The 15,258-nt window shown below is 50.8% G+C and overlaps 1 protein-coding gene across 1 annotated transcript; it reads left to right on the top strand.

The window, feature by feature from the left end:
* The first annotated feature begins 2,948 nt into the window (after positions 1-2,948).
* Positions 2,949-13,943, top strand: PARK7 (Parkinsonism associated deglycase). The gene is made up of 7 exons (XM_080921180.1): positions 2,949-3,088; positions 4,307-4,412; positions 5,495-5,596; positions 6,742-6,801; positions 7,471-7,540; positions 9,855-9,941; positions 13,625-13,943. The coding sequence occupies exons 2-7, from the start codon at positions 4,323-4,325 to the stop codon at positions 13,783-13,785; spliced, it is 570 nt and encodes a 189-aa protein (XP_080777306.1). The 5' UTR covers positions 2,949-3,088; positions 4,307-4,322; the 3' UTR covers positions 13,786-13,943.
* Positions 13,944-15,258: the final 1,315 nt, after the last annotated feature.

The raw sequence follows: 15,258 nt of genomic DNA, 5'->3' as shown, positions 1-15,258 counted from the left end.
AAACAAACATCAGCATTCCAGCTAGAAATACTGAGATCCAGTTAGGTGTGTGGCATATTCTTTCAACCCCAGCACTTGGGAAGCAGGGGAAGGCAAATCTCTATGAGGCCAGCCTTGGCAGAAGGGGATCATTTAAATGGGGTAGTAAGGACTGAGGGCAGGAGGGGTCCACATGTGTCATTTGTGGAGCAATGGCAGTGGCTTTCCTATCAGGGCTTTGCTCAATCCTGGGTTGAGACAACATTCCCTTGTCAAGACTGACACAAGGATGGGAAGGAAACCACATCATACAGCTGGAAGGGAAAAGCACCTTTCTGGGGGTGGAAGGAGAATCCAGCTCCCATAGGTAACAACATTCAAGGATTTGTAAAAAGATTTATTTTTAATGATGTTGTTCTTGTGTGTAGTTGTTGTTGTTGTTGTTGTGTGTGTGTGTGTGTGTGTGTGTGCGAATTCCCTGGGAGGCCAGGAGGTGTCACAGGAGCCCTTGGCATTGTACAGGTGGCAGCTGTGAGCCACCTAACGTAGGTGCTGGGAATTGAACACAAGTTTTCTGCAGCACTTAGCCACCGCGCCATTTCTCCAGCCCCAGTAGGTGGGTTTTAAAACGGTCTGCAGTTGACTCTGCTCTGTTTCAGTCCCTGCTGATGGCGTGGAGCTGTCAGGACTGTGAACTTCTGTCCTGTCAAAATATTGTCATGGCATTGCCACCATCCCACCATGAGTCTCACCTTATTTATTTATTTTTCTTCTTGAGTTTGTTTCATGCCACAGTAGCCAACCAGCTTTCTGAGCCTTTCTTTTCTTGTTCTTTTTAGCTCTGGAGTTTGGAATGAGGGGCCCTGACCCATAGCTATGTAAGCACCCTACGACTACAGCTTCACCCACATTGGTCCTTTGAGACAGGGTCTCCCTCGGTTGCCCAGGCTGGCCTGGAACTTGAGATCCTGACTCAGCTTTCCAAATGATCCTGTCTAGAGTGCAGGAATGAGTTCATATGCTCTGCCAATTAAAGACCTAGAAGGCAAGAAGGATGTATTGCCACAAACCTGGACATCTCTATGGAGTCATAGAGACTGGGGAAATCGGGGTCCCTTCATTACTAAAATAATTTAAGAATGGGTAGAATGGGTGTGGGGAGAAGGTAGCCGAGTTTAAAAATAAAAACCCAGGGAGTCAAGCTGTTCACCTTGAAGCTGCCCCAGAGTGAGAGACTGGAAAAGATGAGCTGGCACAGAGGACATGGTGGTGGGCAGCCACACAGTGCGGAGAGGAGCTTTAGAAAAGAGTGAGGAAGCTCCAAGTTAAGGAGTTCAAAAGCGTCTTGCGCCAGTGTCAGGAAGAGAAACAGAAGAAAAAGGAATAGTTGTGCCTTTCCATGCTAAGGACTCCAGAAAGGAGAAGCATACGTTCTCAAGGTGAAGCTGCCTTCCTGGGGTGTTCCCAGCCAGGTCCCTGAACTGCATCACCGAATTAACCCTTAAGGGAAGAGATGAGAACATCATGTTCCTCTAGAGGGGATTTCGTCCTTTACTTAAGTACATGGGCTTCCAGACATGAGCGTGAGCCCCAAACCTTCTGTGGATCTTGAAGCATGCATCTGACAAGTTGCCTTGGTCTTCCTTCCGTACCTTCAAAGCGGAAGAGGCTGGCTCTGCCTTTTCCCTTTGCACTTTGCACATACATAGTGAAGAGCCAGTCCATTCCACGGCTCCTAAAACAGTTGCACACGTTTTATTGTCTAAACAACTTAACAATTTTAAAAATTAAATAAACGACTCCCACTGTAAGAATTCCCAGTTATAAGATTTCCAATATGAACCTATAATGGAGGTCAGCCAGTGTCTGTGGGGTATTCAGTCTCTATAGGAAGGAAGGCAAGCTTCTTTCTTGAAAGTACTGAGACCTGCCAAATGTGCTGCCTTTCTCTGTGGTGGGTACCGAAGGGACCAGGTGAGGATGAGTCTCCCCCTTGTAAACTGAAAGATGTTTGTTAAAAACTTAGGAGCAGGCCAGTGGGAGGGCTCAGCAGGTAAGAGTGCTTGCAGCACACCTAAGGATCTGAGTTCCATCCCTGAGAGCCCTGTAAAAGAAAGAACACACTAAGACAAGTAGTCTTCTGTGAGCTTCCACATGCACCCTTTGGCACGGGTTGAGATGCGCACACAATGAACCCAAAGTGTAAAAAAAAAGAAAATTAGATAGTTAAATAATTTATCTTATCATAGATGTCAGCATTGCTCTAGAACTCCAGGGTGCAGTAGGGCATTTTATTGTGTGCACATAACTGCAGTGCCTGTGGAGGCCAGAAGAGGGCATTAGATTCCCCTGGATCGGGAGTTAGGGAGTGATGAGTCTCTTTAAGTGGATGCTGGGAGCCCAACCTGGGTCCTCTGCAAAACCAGCAAGAGCTCTTAAACCTTGACTCCCTCCTGCCCCCTTGTGACCCAGGGGACAGGGTGACCAGACTTATTGGAGAGGGACAGGCCTGGGGTGACCTGAAACGAAGTACTAGCAGGCCAGGAGCAAATCCAGGGAATGTCATAGTAAGGGGCAAGAAAGGGAAACAGCCCACAAAAAATGTGATGTAAGATGTCTTTCAAAAATGACCTTGAAGTTCAGCTTCCAACTCGCATATGCTAGGGTTACAAGTGTAGACCACTGTGCTGGGCTTTTATTTTCTCTTCCCTTCTTTTTCCTGCGTTGGACAAGCGGCAGCGGGGGGTGGGAGGAAGGGTGGTTCAAGCTGTAGCCCAGCCTGGTCTCGAACTCGTAGTCACTCTCTATCCTCTTGGTAGAGAGGGTCAACCGCACAGGCGCTCGCAAGGTGATTCGTATTCTTGACTGGAGGCGGGGAACGTGTTACAGGCGACTGCGCAGCCGTAGTATATCCTCTGTGCGCTCCTCACCCCAGGTCCTGGGCACAACCGGATGTGACGTAACGTACACCGAGGCGGAAGAGGGGTGTGTGCGCAGCCTCAGCGTGGTCGGCACGCATGCGTGCTGTGTACAAATTTGTGTGAGCCGGGTACAGGGTTCCTGTGGGACTGGCTGTGGCTTCGCGTGGGTGGAAGAGGCGCGGCTGCAGGTCAGCGCCCCGGGGCAGGAGGCTGCCGGGCTGTGGTCTGCCCGTTGCCCAGGGAGGGTCCCGGCCGGGCGGGCTGGGGGCGGCGGCCGCGGTGCATGCCGGGCCAGAGCTCTGCACAGCACCCTCAGGACTGTAGTGAGCACAGTTACTGGAAGGCTTGACCAAAGTTCTGATGTATGGGGATCGTGCAGGGAAAACACGCGGAAAATGCCTCCGAGTGGCGACTAGTGCTCCCGTCCGCAGCACGGTTGACCTCCTAAAGGGATATTCCGTCTTTATTAATCATTAGTAGTGTGGTCAGATTTTGCACCATTGGTCTCCCCCCCCATCTCGTCCTGACATTTTAGCAGTTTATTGAAGCAGCAACAACAAAACCTTCAAGATTTACAAGTTGGTTTTTTACCAGTGAAATTGGGTTTGGGGTTTTTTTGGGGGGAGGAGGGGGTGTCTTTTTGTATAATTTGGGTTGGGTTAGGTTTTTTATTTTTATTTTTATTTTTTTTGTTTTTTTTTTTTTTTTGTTTTTGTTTTGTTTTGGAGACAGAATTTCTTTGCGTAACCCTGGTTATCCTGGAACTCACTCTGTAGACCAGGCTGGCCTTGAACTCACAGATAACTCCTGTTTCTTCCTTCCGAGTGGTGAGACTAGAGGTGTACACCCAGCTCGCTCAGTTTCTTCTCTTTGCTCTTTCTTTTCTTTTCCCTTCCTTCCTCCTTCCCTCCCTCAAGAGTATTTTAAGAAAGCCTGCCTCTCCATAGTGTGACTGTTATTCAGGGCCCATTATAGGACCTGCCTTTTTAAGAAATTGGTCCTAAGAAAGCACAGAAGGGGAAGATGCAGACAGTACTAGCACACATTAGCAATCCCAGATTTACCGTTTAAAAACAAAAAGGATTTGTTTTTTGCGTATCCGTGTTCTATCTGCAGTGTCAGTGGAGACCAGAAGAGGGCGCTGTATCCCTTGGAGATACACAGACAGTTGGGAGTCCCCCTGTGGGTGCTGGGAACTAAACTTTGGTGCTGTGCTCTTAACCGAAGGCCATCTCCCCAGCCTGGCCATCCATCCAGAATTAAAGTGTCTGAAATGCTGCCATGTGAACCGGTTTTAACCTAAGCAGCTTTCTTTCATTTATCCCACCTGTCCATGCTTTCTCTGCATAAACAGATGGTTGTTACAGTGGCAACATTTTGAATGTTTTTCCCCTGTTTTTTAAAAGTCTTTAAGAAATAGAAATGGCTTCCAAAAGAGCTCTGGTCATCCTGGCCAAAGGAGCAGAAGAGATGGAGACAGTGATTCCTGTGGATGTCATGCGGCGAGCTGGGGTGAGTTTCCCTCGTGGGCTAGCTCTCCCTATTTTAAAAGGAGGGGGAGGTCAGGGGCTGTGTGCTGTCTCACATGTTAACCTGGCTCCTCATTGTGTGTTTATATAACAGGGAGCATGGAATGCACTCACGTTTGCCAGGTTCACCCTGAGCATTTCCTTCCACAAACCTGACAGCAGGCCCGTTAGGTTAACTCTCTGCCTCTTCTCACGAACCCCAGGCAGAGAGGCGCAGCCACACTGATTTCCAGTTGGAGCAGGGCTCAGGCCCAGGCAGCCTGTTCACACTCTGCTCTCCTCATTTCTTGCTGCTGCACAGTTGGGACAGCAAAGGGCTGGATGCAAAGCCACTGCCCCTCCCCCTCCAATGACAGCCTTAGGAAACTGGAGCAGTTACGCCAAGGCTTTCGTTTATTTTGTGTATATGAATGTTTGCCCGCATGCTTGTCTGTGCACCACATGAATGCCTGATCCCTTGGAATTAGAGTTATAGCTGGTTGTGAGCCACCATGTCGGTGCTGGGAACCAAGCCCCGGTGCTCTTAACGGCAGGCCATCTCTGCACCCTCTGTAATAAATAATCTCTTGTGGGGTTTATTTGTGCAAACATGATGGTTTTTCAGGCTCTATACCTGAAGGTGGGGTGGCTGGGCCAGGACTGTGTAGTCAGCATCACTGGATTTTGACAAGTTGTCTCTAATGTCACTTACTAAGTGTTTTGCAGGATAGAGTGTTTCTGGTTGTTTGCTGGGCACTTCTGCTTTAGAAAAAGCCCGTGAGGTTTGAATAAGGACATTACCCTCAAACCGTGGGTTATTATTAGGTTGGCCCCGGTAACTTATCTCCCAAACTCAACACGTGTGAAATAGAGGATGTTCTAGCCAGGCAGAGCCAGAGTAGCAGCTCAGCTACAAATTAGGACTGTCCCGGGCAAACCAGAAGAGACTGGGTATTATTTGCCATTGCCTGGGCTTGGTCTTGTCCTCCCTGACAAGTTACTCACAAACCACAGGATGGGTGTCTGTCAGAGTGCTGCCCCTCGTCTGTGTGTTTTCATGTTCTTAAACGTCTGTTCTTTGTCTAGATTAAAGTCACCATTGCGGGTTTGGCTGGGAAGGACCCCGTGCAGTGTAGCCGTGACGTAATGATTTGTCCAGATACCAGTCTAGAAGATGCAAAAAAACAGGTTTGTTTTGTCCACGTGGACTTTTCCTTCTTGGGGCTTATTCCTTCTTTGGAACGGCTTTTGGCCCTATCTGTGACTGCAGTTAGAACAGACTTCCCTTAAGAAGGACTTGGCCTGGATGGAGGGGCTGGATCCTGTGTCAGTAGCTGGGTTAGGTGGGGATGGGTGCCATGTGGCTCAGTAGGAGAACACTTGCCTAGCGAGGTTGTGGGCGCTGTGCGCAGCACCAGGAAGACTGAATAAACGGCACGCACTGCAGCGTGTGCTACTATGATCACTTTCTCACTCTCTCCTTTTTAACGTCAGCAAGTTTAAAGTTAATTAGGTTTCTTGGATGTTTGAGTGTTTGGGTTTTTATTTTTTTATTTTTTTTTAACCTTTTAAAAATCACTGCCTGTATTTTTGTTGAAAAGGTCACATGGCAGAGACATACATAAAGTCAAAGCGATGCACTCTTTTCTCAGGCTGGACCCTGTCAGCTGCTTTACATGCATGTCTGTGCTGGTGCACGAGTGTGGTGGCTCTAAGGCCCTGTGCTCGGTGCTGTTTCCTCTACCACAGTGCATATACTACACGTGCTCCCAGGGCTTCCTCTCATACATTTCCCATCACAGATTTTTCTACATTTTAAGAAAGTCATTGTGCGTGCGTGCGTGCGTGCGTGCGTGCGTGGGTGTGTGGGTGTGTACAGGGTAGGGTGTTGGATCCCCTGCAACTGGAGTTAGAGGCAGTTGTGAGCCACCATGTGGGTGCATTTTTTTGATTACAGTGTTTCACCAAAAGGACACACCCTTATTTATTTGTTTCATTTTGATTAGTTTATTGTTGTTATTGTTTTGAGACAGGGTCTTATGTATGTAGCTGGTCTCAAACTTAGTAAGTAGCTGAGGGCAGCCTTGAACCCTTGACGTTGCTGCTTCTACCTCCTTCTGTGGGTGTGCACTACTATTCCTGGCACTCACTTAGTTTGGTGTTAGAGAGTCAGACCCAGGGCCTCATGCATGCTAAGAATGTGCTCTATCACAGAGATACATATAACTCCACCCCAGCCCCCTCCCCCTCACACACACTACTCTCTGGCAGATACTGGGTTGCCATTTAACACAGTAAAAATGAACTGTTCCCCTTTATTTCCCAACTCACAGGGACCATACGACGTGGTTGTTCTTCCAGGAGGAAATCTGGGTGCACAGAATTTATCTGAGGTAGGAACTGCACGGTCACGCCTAAGTAAAGAGGTTGTGAAGAAGCTCTCACAGCATCTGTTTCGCTGTGTCTCGTTTGCTCTGCTGTGCTTCAGGGATGTGCTGTAGGCACGGGAGAAACAGCCGAGGTCAGCCGTGAGTCCAACACTGCAGAGCACAGTTCTGAGAACATGGCCGCAGACTACGGCTGCACACAGGCTTAGCGAGTGTGGACCGGCACAGGGCTGCAAGCATCCCAGCTGCCATGGCTACAGAATTGGATGGAGGACAGCTGGGGGGCCACAGTGACAGTGTGGATACAGGATGGCATCAGGCAGCTCTATGTGAAGAGTCATGCAGGAAAGGAGGCGAGAGTAGGGGGTGGGCTGTTTCTTTTCCCTGTGCCATCCAAAGCTGCTGAACCCTGTGTCCCCTTACTTCTGCCTCATCTAGAACACAGGACAGGGTTATGTGCCTTGGTGACGTTGCTTTTTTCCTTCCGGTCTTTATTGTGGTGGGCCTTTCTCTTGGGGTGAATGCCATTGGCCAGGCTTGAGAACACAGACACATTAGGAACCTGGACACTTTGGTACTAGTTAGAATGCTTTCTGGGAAATGGCTAGAAGTGAGTTAAGCTCTCCTGTGAGAGACTGTGTCAGTGGTGACTGGGTGTTTGGGTTCTCTCTCTAGTCGCCTATGGTGAAGGAAATCCTCAAGGAGCAGGAGAACAGGAAGGGCCTCATAGCTGCCATCTGTGCGGGTGAGTAAGTGCGGGGTGTGGAACATGCAGCTGGCTGAGGGGCTGGCCTGTCTCTGGGAGCTTGACTGCACACAGCTTGCCTTCATGAAGCCAAAAGGCGCCCACACTGGCTGTTTGGTTTGGGTGGCATGAACTCGTGTCATGGCAGCACTGAGCCCAATTGTTGAGCTTTCTGTCTCTCTCTGCCCTAGGTCACTAGTCTGTGAAGCTCAGTGTTTTCCCTATTTGGTTGACCTCAGGGAAAATAAGGCTTCTGGACTCCAGCAAACAGCTTGTTCCAGCACATCTCTGTGCCAGCAGTTAGGCCTGCCAGGAGAGTCAGCAAGAATCTGACCGGCACAAACGCCACAGATTTCCCCCGGGCTCGCCTGCCTCTGGGTGCATGCTGAGTCTTGGCCTGAGTGCTCCCGAGCACTCGCTTCAGATGAGGTCTTTCGGACATGTCCTGAGCTTTGAAACTCTAACAGTTTGCTTCCTGGCCCATTTAAATTCGTGCAGTTGCTTTAATATCAGGTGATGTTCTGGCATCTGGCGTCTTCCTCATTAAGTGTGTCACAGAACAAATGAGTCAGTTACTGAAGGGATGGATGGTTTTGTTTGGGGACCAATGGACTCTGTCCTAGCTCTGGTGCCCTGGCTTCCCCCCCAAGGGACAAAGCAGATACTGTAGGGACATCTGTGGCTGTTTCTGTCTTATTGAAATGACATCAGACTGTCAAAGCCATCCTTCAGATACAGCATTGTGCTATACTCTCCTGTTTTAAAATTTTCCCTGGGGGCTGGAGAGATGGCTCTTCAGTTTAGAGCACTGGCTATTCTTCCAGGGGATCCAGGTTCAATTCCCAGCAACCACATGGCAGCTCACAACTGTCAGTAACTCCAGTTCCAGAGGATCTGACATCCCTACACCAATGCATATAAAATAAAGATAAAATTAAATAAAAAAAAAAATCCCATTTGGGCTGGCTGGGAAACCAAGCTATAACTGCGGTGCTGTGGGGGTAGCTGTGAGTTCAAGACTATCCTGAGCTACACCGGAGAGCCTCTCTCCACAGAAGGAAAGAAAGGGGGGAAACGTGGGGATGAGTTCCCAGTTTGGGACCGAGCATGGCTGAGTTGTATATCCCTAGCATGTAGGAAGCCCTGGGTTCCATTTCCAGGACCAAAACCAGACATGCAAAGCAATTCTTAATCCCTGAAGTGACTGAGGTTGTGGGCAGCAGGGGACCCCAGGATTGCTGCATAGGAAGGCACTGGGAGCATCTTACCCTAAGCTCCCATAGCTCTGGCTTCCTGCTGTGCTGAAACCCGGGGAATTTCTGTCAGTTGATGGTCTTACAGTCCCTGTAACCTGTACTGTCCTGACTGTAGGCAGGAAGTCATCAGTGGGCTGGTGTCTGAGAGACCGACCTCCCTAGGGTTTGCCTGGGTTTGTTCCTTAGATTTGTCTGAAAGTAAACTGCAGTGTCATCGTGTTCTGTGTCACTGACTAGAACCCTTAGCTGGCTCACTGGCTCCCTTGTGCTGATTTCATTAACTGTCCTGTGTCACCCTTGATCTGTTGTTACTACGGTAAGGAACTCAGTTGTTAGCAGCACTCTTGGTGCTGCTGAGTCCAGAGGAAAGTCATTCCGGGGAGGCTTTCCTGAGGAGGAGTCACAAAGAGCTTCACTTTGAGCCAGGGAGAGAAGGAAGCCTGAGGTGGAGGGGCCCTGGCAGGTGGTCAGAAACATGGAGTGTCAGGATTCACCAGGAACCAGGGCGCCCAAGGAGCTTTTGTTGGCTGAGTGTTCAAGTGTCCACCAGGTGGTGCTGTAGGAAGGGGAGGGGCGTCTGTCTGCTGCCTTGAGCTTGCTGCCACTTCCCAGAGCTAACTCTTGGTATGGCCTTCATCAGGCTCAGATAATGGCAGTGGTAACTTGCTTTGTCTGGATTTTTAAATCATGCATTTGACCCCTTCCCCCAAAACAAGCAAATAGTAGTCAGTTGCTTACCATGGTAGAGAAGGCAGCCATGCAACCTCTCCAGATGTGCTCACATGGTGTTTAAGCAATGGCATTTAGAGTTGTGACTATTCAGACTCGAGGTATTGGATTTAGAAGAGTACTCCTAGTAAACTGTTTTGGGTTTTTCTTCATTTTTCTGGGGTAGGGCCTTCTATGCAGTCCTTACTGGCCTGGGACTCGCTCTGGAACTGGCTCTGTAGAACAAGCTGGCCTGAACTACATGTGCCACCTCCCATGGCTGCGTTTGGTTTCACAGCATAGGTTTTTCTCTCTAACCTCTCATGTGTATACATGCATCTCATTCCTAGGTCCTACAGCTCTGCTGGCTCACGAAATCGGTTTTGGAAGCAAGGTTACAACACACCCGCTGGCTAAGGACAAAATGATGAATGGCAGTAAGTGTATCTCTACCCTGTGCTTTCTTATGACAGAATCCTAGAACACTGGAGGGTCCCCTGGCATGGAGTAACAGCCTTGTTCCCTCTGCGTGCACTCGCCTAGGCTGGTACAGAGGAGCATCCCAGTCTCAGAGTACAGGGTGTTAGATCCCTGACTCAAAAGTAGAAGGATTATGAATGTTAATTTAGTTAGTGTTTTAACCAAATCCTTGACAGCAACCCAAGGGTAGAATTTAAACCCTGACAGCAGATTTATCAAATGCCTTTTACCCACAGTACAACAGACCTTGGGGGCAATATCTTCAGTGGCAGGCCAGCTTCCTTGGTGATGTGTTTGCTTCCTGAGTACAAGCTGGGCATTTGCGTTTTATTAAATCTATGAAAGTAATTTCTCTTCATGGTAAAGCAAGCAGACAGGGTATGCGGGGTGAAGCGAACCTGGATGCCCCTCCCCTCCTCTCCCCTCCTCTTTCCTCCTTTTTCCCCCTTTGCTTCTCAGTAAGGCCTGTGAAGTATCTGTGGCTCTAGAGCATCCCTGCATCCTTTCTGATTAGCATCTCATTCAGATCTGATTGGCCACTCTGCAGCCGGCCTTTGTGTTTGAGATGGGACCTCACTGTTGCACAGGTAGCTTTGACTTGGACGGAAGCCATCCTCCTGCCTCAGTCTCAAGTAGCTGGGCATGTAGGTGTGTGCCATTGTGAAGCCGTAGTGTCTCACCTTAACCTTGTTGTTGCTTTAAGCTTTTGTAGGTTGGCTTCACTGCTAGAGGGATTTCCTGTGTCTTGTGTTTCTTTGGCTCCTGGTATGGACTATGGCTGGTTTCTGCTTCTTTGCCTGTGGGAACCCATGCTGTCGAGAAGCTTGTTTAAGTTACTGTTTTATTTTTAGTTATGTGTGTGCACAGGAGCAGAGCTGTGCACAGGAGCCAGGAGAGAACGTAATATTCCCTGCGAGCCGAGTGTCTGACATGAGTGCTGGGAATGGAACCTGGGTCCCCTGGCCAGAACAGAGAATGCTCTTAACCACTGAGCCATCTCCCCAGCCCCTGAGAACATTCTTGAATTTCATATCTGGGCATATCTAGAGCTCCCTTTTTGAAGTAAAATAGTATATAATGCATTTTTTAAAAATGAGTACCCTCTTTTGTTCTAGAGGCTAAGGCTCAGTCGCAGAGCGTGTCTGGTGTAATTGTTAACATTGTCAATCCCAGCTGCTCTGAGCACACTGTCTCTGTGTAGCCTTGGCTGGCCTAGAACTCACTCTGTAAACCAGCTTGTGCCTCCCAAATGCTGGGATTAAAGGCAAGCGTTACCTCATGGCACATTTCAGCTTCTAAAAGTCCCGTAGCTGGGCCCACCCACACCACCCATGACTCAAGGTGCTCCACAGACTGGCTCCGCTGCGGGCCAGCCTCCCGAGCGTCTTCTCGGTTGGCACGTGGGGTTGCTCTGACTGTACTTTTGCATGCTCTTAGCTTTGTCCCGAGTGTTGTTTCCCTGAAAGCCTGAGACTCTGTTTCAGTTATAGAGGGGGACTGTCCGTAAAACCGAGTGAAACCGCTGTTAAAGCTCTGGCCCTTGGGGTTAAGTACAGACGCTGAGTCTGTGTGGAACTCATGGAGTGGGGTCACAGTGGGAAGAATGGAGGAACTGAGGATGCACTGTGTGACTGTGTGCATGAGGGGACAGAGTAAGCGCTGGTCCTGTGTCACCTGAGCTTCTGAAACATGGATGTTGAGAGTACACAGTGGGACCTCAGAATTCTGAAGCCTTGGCAAGGCTCCCCCACCCCTGTGTCATAGCTAGGCATGGGATCAGTAAGTCCTGGTTTTAGGACACTGTTTGGCCATTGTGCCCCCTCAAAAGCAGTCTGAGGGACTGTAGCCATCCTCCGTGTGACTGTTCTGGGTGAGGCTCTTCTGAGGGCTCCGTAGCACACGTGATAAACCACCGGGAAGGGAAAAGCTTCTCTCCCCTGCCATGACAGTGGTGATACTTCTCAGAACTGTGTTGGGTGAGCACCATTCTCATGACAGCAAGGCTCAGAGAGAGTTCAGGCAGCTCTGAAGGGCAGGCTGAGGAGGGACTGGACCTGGATTTGCACACACAGGCGGCAGCCTTCACTTCCTGCCTCGTGTTCTACTTTCTCTGAAGATTAGTTCATGTCTGTAAATTTATCCTGAACCCCAAATCCCAGCACTCTTTCTTTTCCCAGGCTCCGCAGCAGCTTGCTGCGTTGGTATACTTCGTGAGGCTGTTCCTCACTGTGGCCACTAGGGGGGGACCATTGACAATTATTAACCTCTGGGCGAGCCTTTTAACCTTCCTGCCTAGGGTTTAGGCTGGGTTTCTAGTGTTTCGTTTAAAATGCCTTGTCCCCGTTGTAGGGCTGGGTGAACTAAACTTTCCTTCCAGTGGGGTCTCCATTTTCCGTGCTGTAGTGTAAATGGGAAGTTTCTGATCAGCAGATACAGATGAGGAGCGTTTGCTTCTGAGGGCTCTCAGTGAGCTCTGCTGTCCTGGGTTTTTTGTTTCTGGCAGACACGGGATACATGAAGCTGTGCCCAAGCATCTCAGGTCGGGGCCATGCTGGTGGCTCCCACTGAGCTGCGTGGAGATTCGTGATCATCCTTTGCGCCTGTGTGCCTGCCCCTCACCATCAGCAAGCAAACCTGCTCCTACAGGAGCCCTTGCCCTGGAGGCCCTCCAGAACTCTGGCTGTCCTTACTTCCCAACATCCATTTCTTCCCTAAGGTTCCGTCCCAAACCACCCCTTCCTCTCTTTGCCTCTGTGCTGAGGCCAGAGCCCAGAGAGCCTGGGCAGGCTCTGCACAATATGCACTGAACAGCGCCCTTGGTGCCGAGAGAAACAGGGCGGCCAGGGTGGGATGCTGGTCGAGAGCCCTACTTCAACAGTGGCTAGACTGCCTGGGGGAATGGAGTCAGTGAACTTTCACCCTGGACTGAAACCTGCTTCTGTGTTCTGGTCCAACAGAGACAGAAGAGACCCCAAGCACTTTGAATAGCAGGTGCTAGAGAAGCAAAGGGACCCAGTGCTGCGGGTGCTGGAGGGGATGAGAGTTGCCAGGACCGGCAGCAGGCCCCCCTGTGGGGGTCAGCCGGCCTTCTCCGGGACCACACTGCATTGGCCTAAGGGCTTGGATTCTGGGAACACAGCTAGGCTCCTGAAAGGCAGCCCTGGGCTGTAGGGTGAGGAGAGGAGAGGAGTAAGAGGAGGGCAAGTGGGATGTTTGGAGTGTGGGTCCAGTCATAGGGGAGAGCTGGGGAGCTTTGGTGGAGCCCACATTGCTTTAGTTGCTCAGAGGATCAGGGGAGGCAGCTTCCAGTCCTGTGTGGTCTGAGGCTGCAGAGAATCAGGCTGTTTCTGTTCTCACCGCTGCCCTGCCTCCCCCCTGGCCTGTGGTAAAGTAGGAAGTGGAGAAGTCCATCACCAGTGCCCCCAGAGCTCTCGCCCATGTGCACCGTTGGTCCCTCCGACCCACCTAGCCCCAGTGCCTTATCTCCCTGCAGGGCTGTGGAGGGCCAAGGAGACAGACTCGGTAACAGCTGAAGCCTGTGTGTCATTTACTCACTGAGGACCAGGAATGGCAGCAGCAGTGTGTGGGAGGAAGGGCTCTGTGGCTGTCATCACCTAGAGTAACTGTCTGCTCCCTGCAGGTCACTACAGCTACTCAGAGAGCCGCGTGGAGAAGGACGGCCTCATCCTCACCAGCCGCGGGCCTGGGACCAGCTTCGAGTTTGCGCTGGCCATTGTGGAGGCCCTCAGCGGAAAGGACATGGCTGACCAAGTGAAAGCACCACTTGTTCTCAAAGACTAGAGCCCAAGGCCTGGCCCCCAAGCTTGAGCAGGCATTGGAAGCCCCCTAGTGTGTCCACAGCCCAGTGAGCCTGGGGAAGCAGCCGCTCCGCAGGAGGCTCACCCTGGGTCGGTACATTTCTAAACCTTGCTCTTAGAATAAAGTTACCAGGCTCCTGACAGCTGCCTCTGTCTGGCTGCTTTTGTGATGGGATGGGCTGCGTTCGCTGGCGGTGCAGTTGGTACAGCTACAGGCTAAAGGAGCTGCTCTGCCCCATCTGCAGAGCCATCCTCTGACCAAAGGGAGCTTCCTGGGCTCAGCCGCCTCCAGCGTGAGACAGGCATTGTTAAGTGTCACTGGGTTCTCACTGAGGAGTAAAACGTGCTGGGGCTGGGCCTCATCTGCCCTGACCATATAGCCCAGGCTAGGCCTGTCAGCAGTAGCCAAGAAGAAACGTAAAGATGGAGTAGTGGTGGCCATCTTGTCACCGTGAGGAAAACTCAGGAGGTGCCTGGCAGCTCCTGTCAAAGCAAAGCTGGAAACTGCACATTGTTTTGAGACGGGGACTCACTATTTAACTCTTGACTTTTCTGGAACTAACTGTAGACCAGGCTGGCCTCACACTCTGGGGCGCTGGGACTAAGCGCATGCTGTGATAGATACCAGCAGTAGCACAGTGCTGAGGGAGAAAGAACTGGAGACTCCGTGACGTGGGGGTGTACGGGCTGGTGAAACTGATACCAAGGACCATGCTTATCCTGAGAGTGGGGGTTGGGCTGGGTGCGGCAGTGCACTGCTTTGATCCTAGTACTAGGAAGGCTGAGGCAGGAGGATCATCCACAAGTTCAATGCGCTTGCAGTGAGCTCGGAGACAGCCGAGGCTACAGTGGAACTTCTCATTCAGCCCCTTGTCCACTGAGCGCTCTAATGTGTGCCTGGCCCCCGTCACAGGTCCTGGGAGTAAGTCAGTGGGCTCGAGGGGCGCACACATGTCCTGCCTGCTAGCACAGGCCTCCCCATGAGGTCCTCAGGGAAATCAGTGAGTGGGCTGGTCTCTAATAAGAGGCCTCAGCAAAACAGAGAAGGCACAGAGGCCAAGCAGCAGCTGACTTGGGGTCTGGAGAAGCGGTGGGGGTGGGGGTGGAATGAGAAGGAGGGGGAGGGTGGGATGAGAACGATCTGAAAGCGGGAGAGGTGGCCAAGGAGCCAGCGGAGGAGGCCCAGTTGCCAGCCTCGGCACAGGAGCAAGCAGCAGCCCTGGCCACCTGTGGCAGGGCTAATGGCAGCTGAGAGTGATCGGTGATGGCAGCGGGAAGCCATTCTTACATTTCAGCAGGTAGAGGAGATGCCAGAGACAGGGTGAATTTGGGTTGCAGCTTGAATTTGAGGTACCTATAAAATATACTTCATCTGGTCATGAAAACCAAAGGCCAAGGGTGGTGGCTGACATCTGGAACCCCGAGACCCTAAGGCTGAGATCAGCCTAGGCTAGAG

Source organism: Micromys minutus (genome assembly GCF_963924665.1).
Source record: "Micromys minutus genome assembly, chromosome: 9".
NCBI classification, from domain to species: domain Eukaryota; kingdom Metazoa; phylum Chordata; class Mammalia; order Rodentia; family Muridae; genus Micromys; species Micromys minutus.
The sequence above is the reverse complement of the archived record's forward strand: the minus strand, read 5'-3'. Positions and strand labels throughout refer to the sequence as shown.

What these genes read in the sequence shown, in the direction of transcription:
- PARK7 (XM_080921180.1), top strand. Translation starts at nt 4,323, where the DNA reads ATGGCTTCCAAAAGAGCTCTGGTCATCCTGGCCAAAGGAGCAGAAGAG. An exon ending in CATAGCTGCCATCTGTGCGG is followed by an intron (nt 7,541 to 9,854) that starts GTGAGTAAGTGC and finishes TCTCATTCCTAG; the next exon opens with GTCCTACAGCTCTGCTGGCT. An exon ending in GGACAAAATGATGAATGGCA is followed by an intron (nt 9,942 to 13,624) that starts GTAAGTGTATCT and finishes TGCTCCCTGCAG; the next exon opens with GTCACTACAGCTACTCAGAG.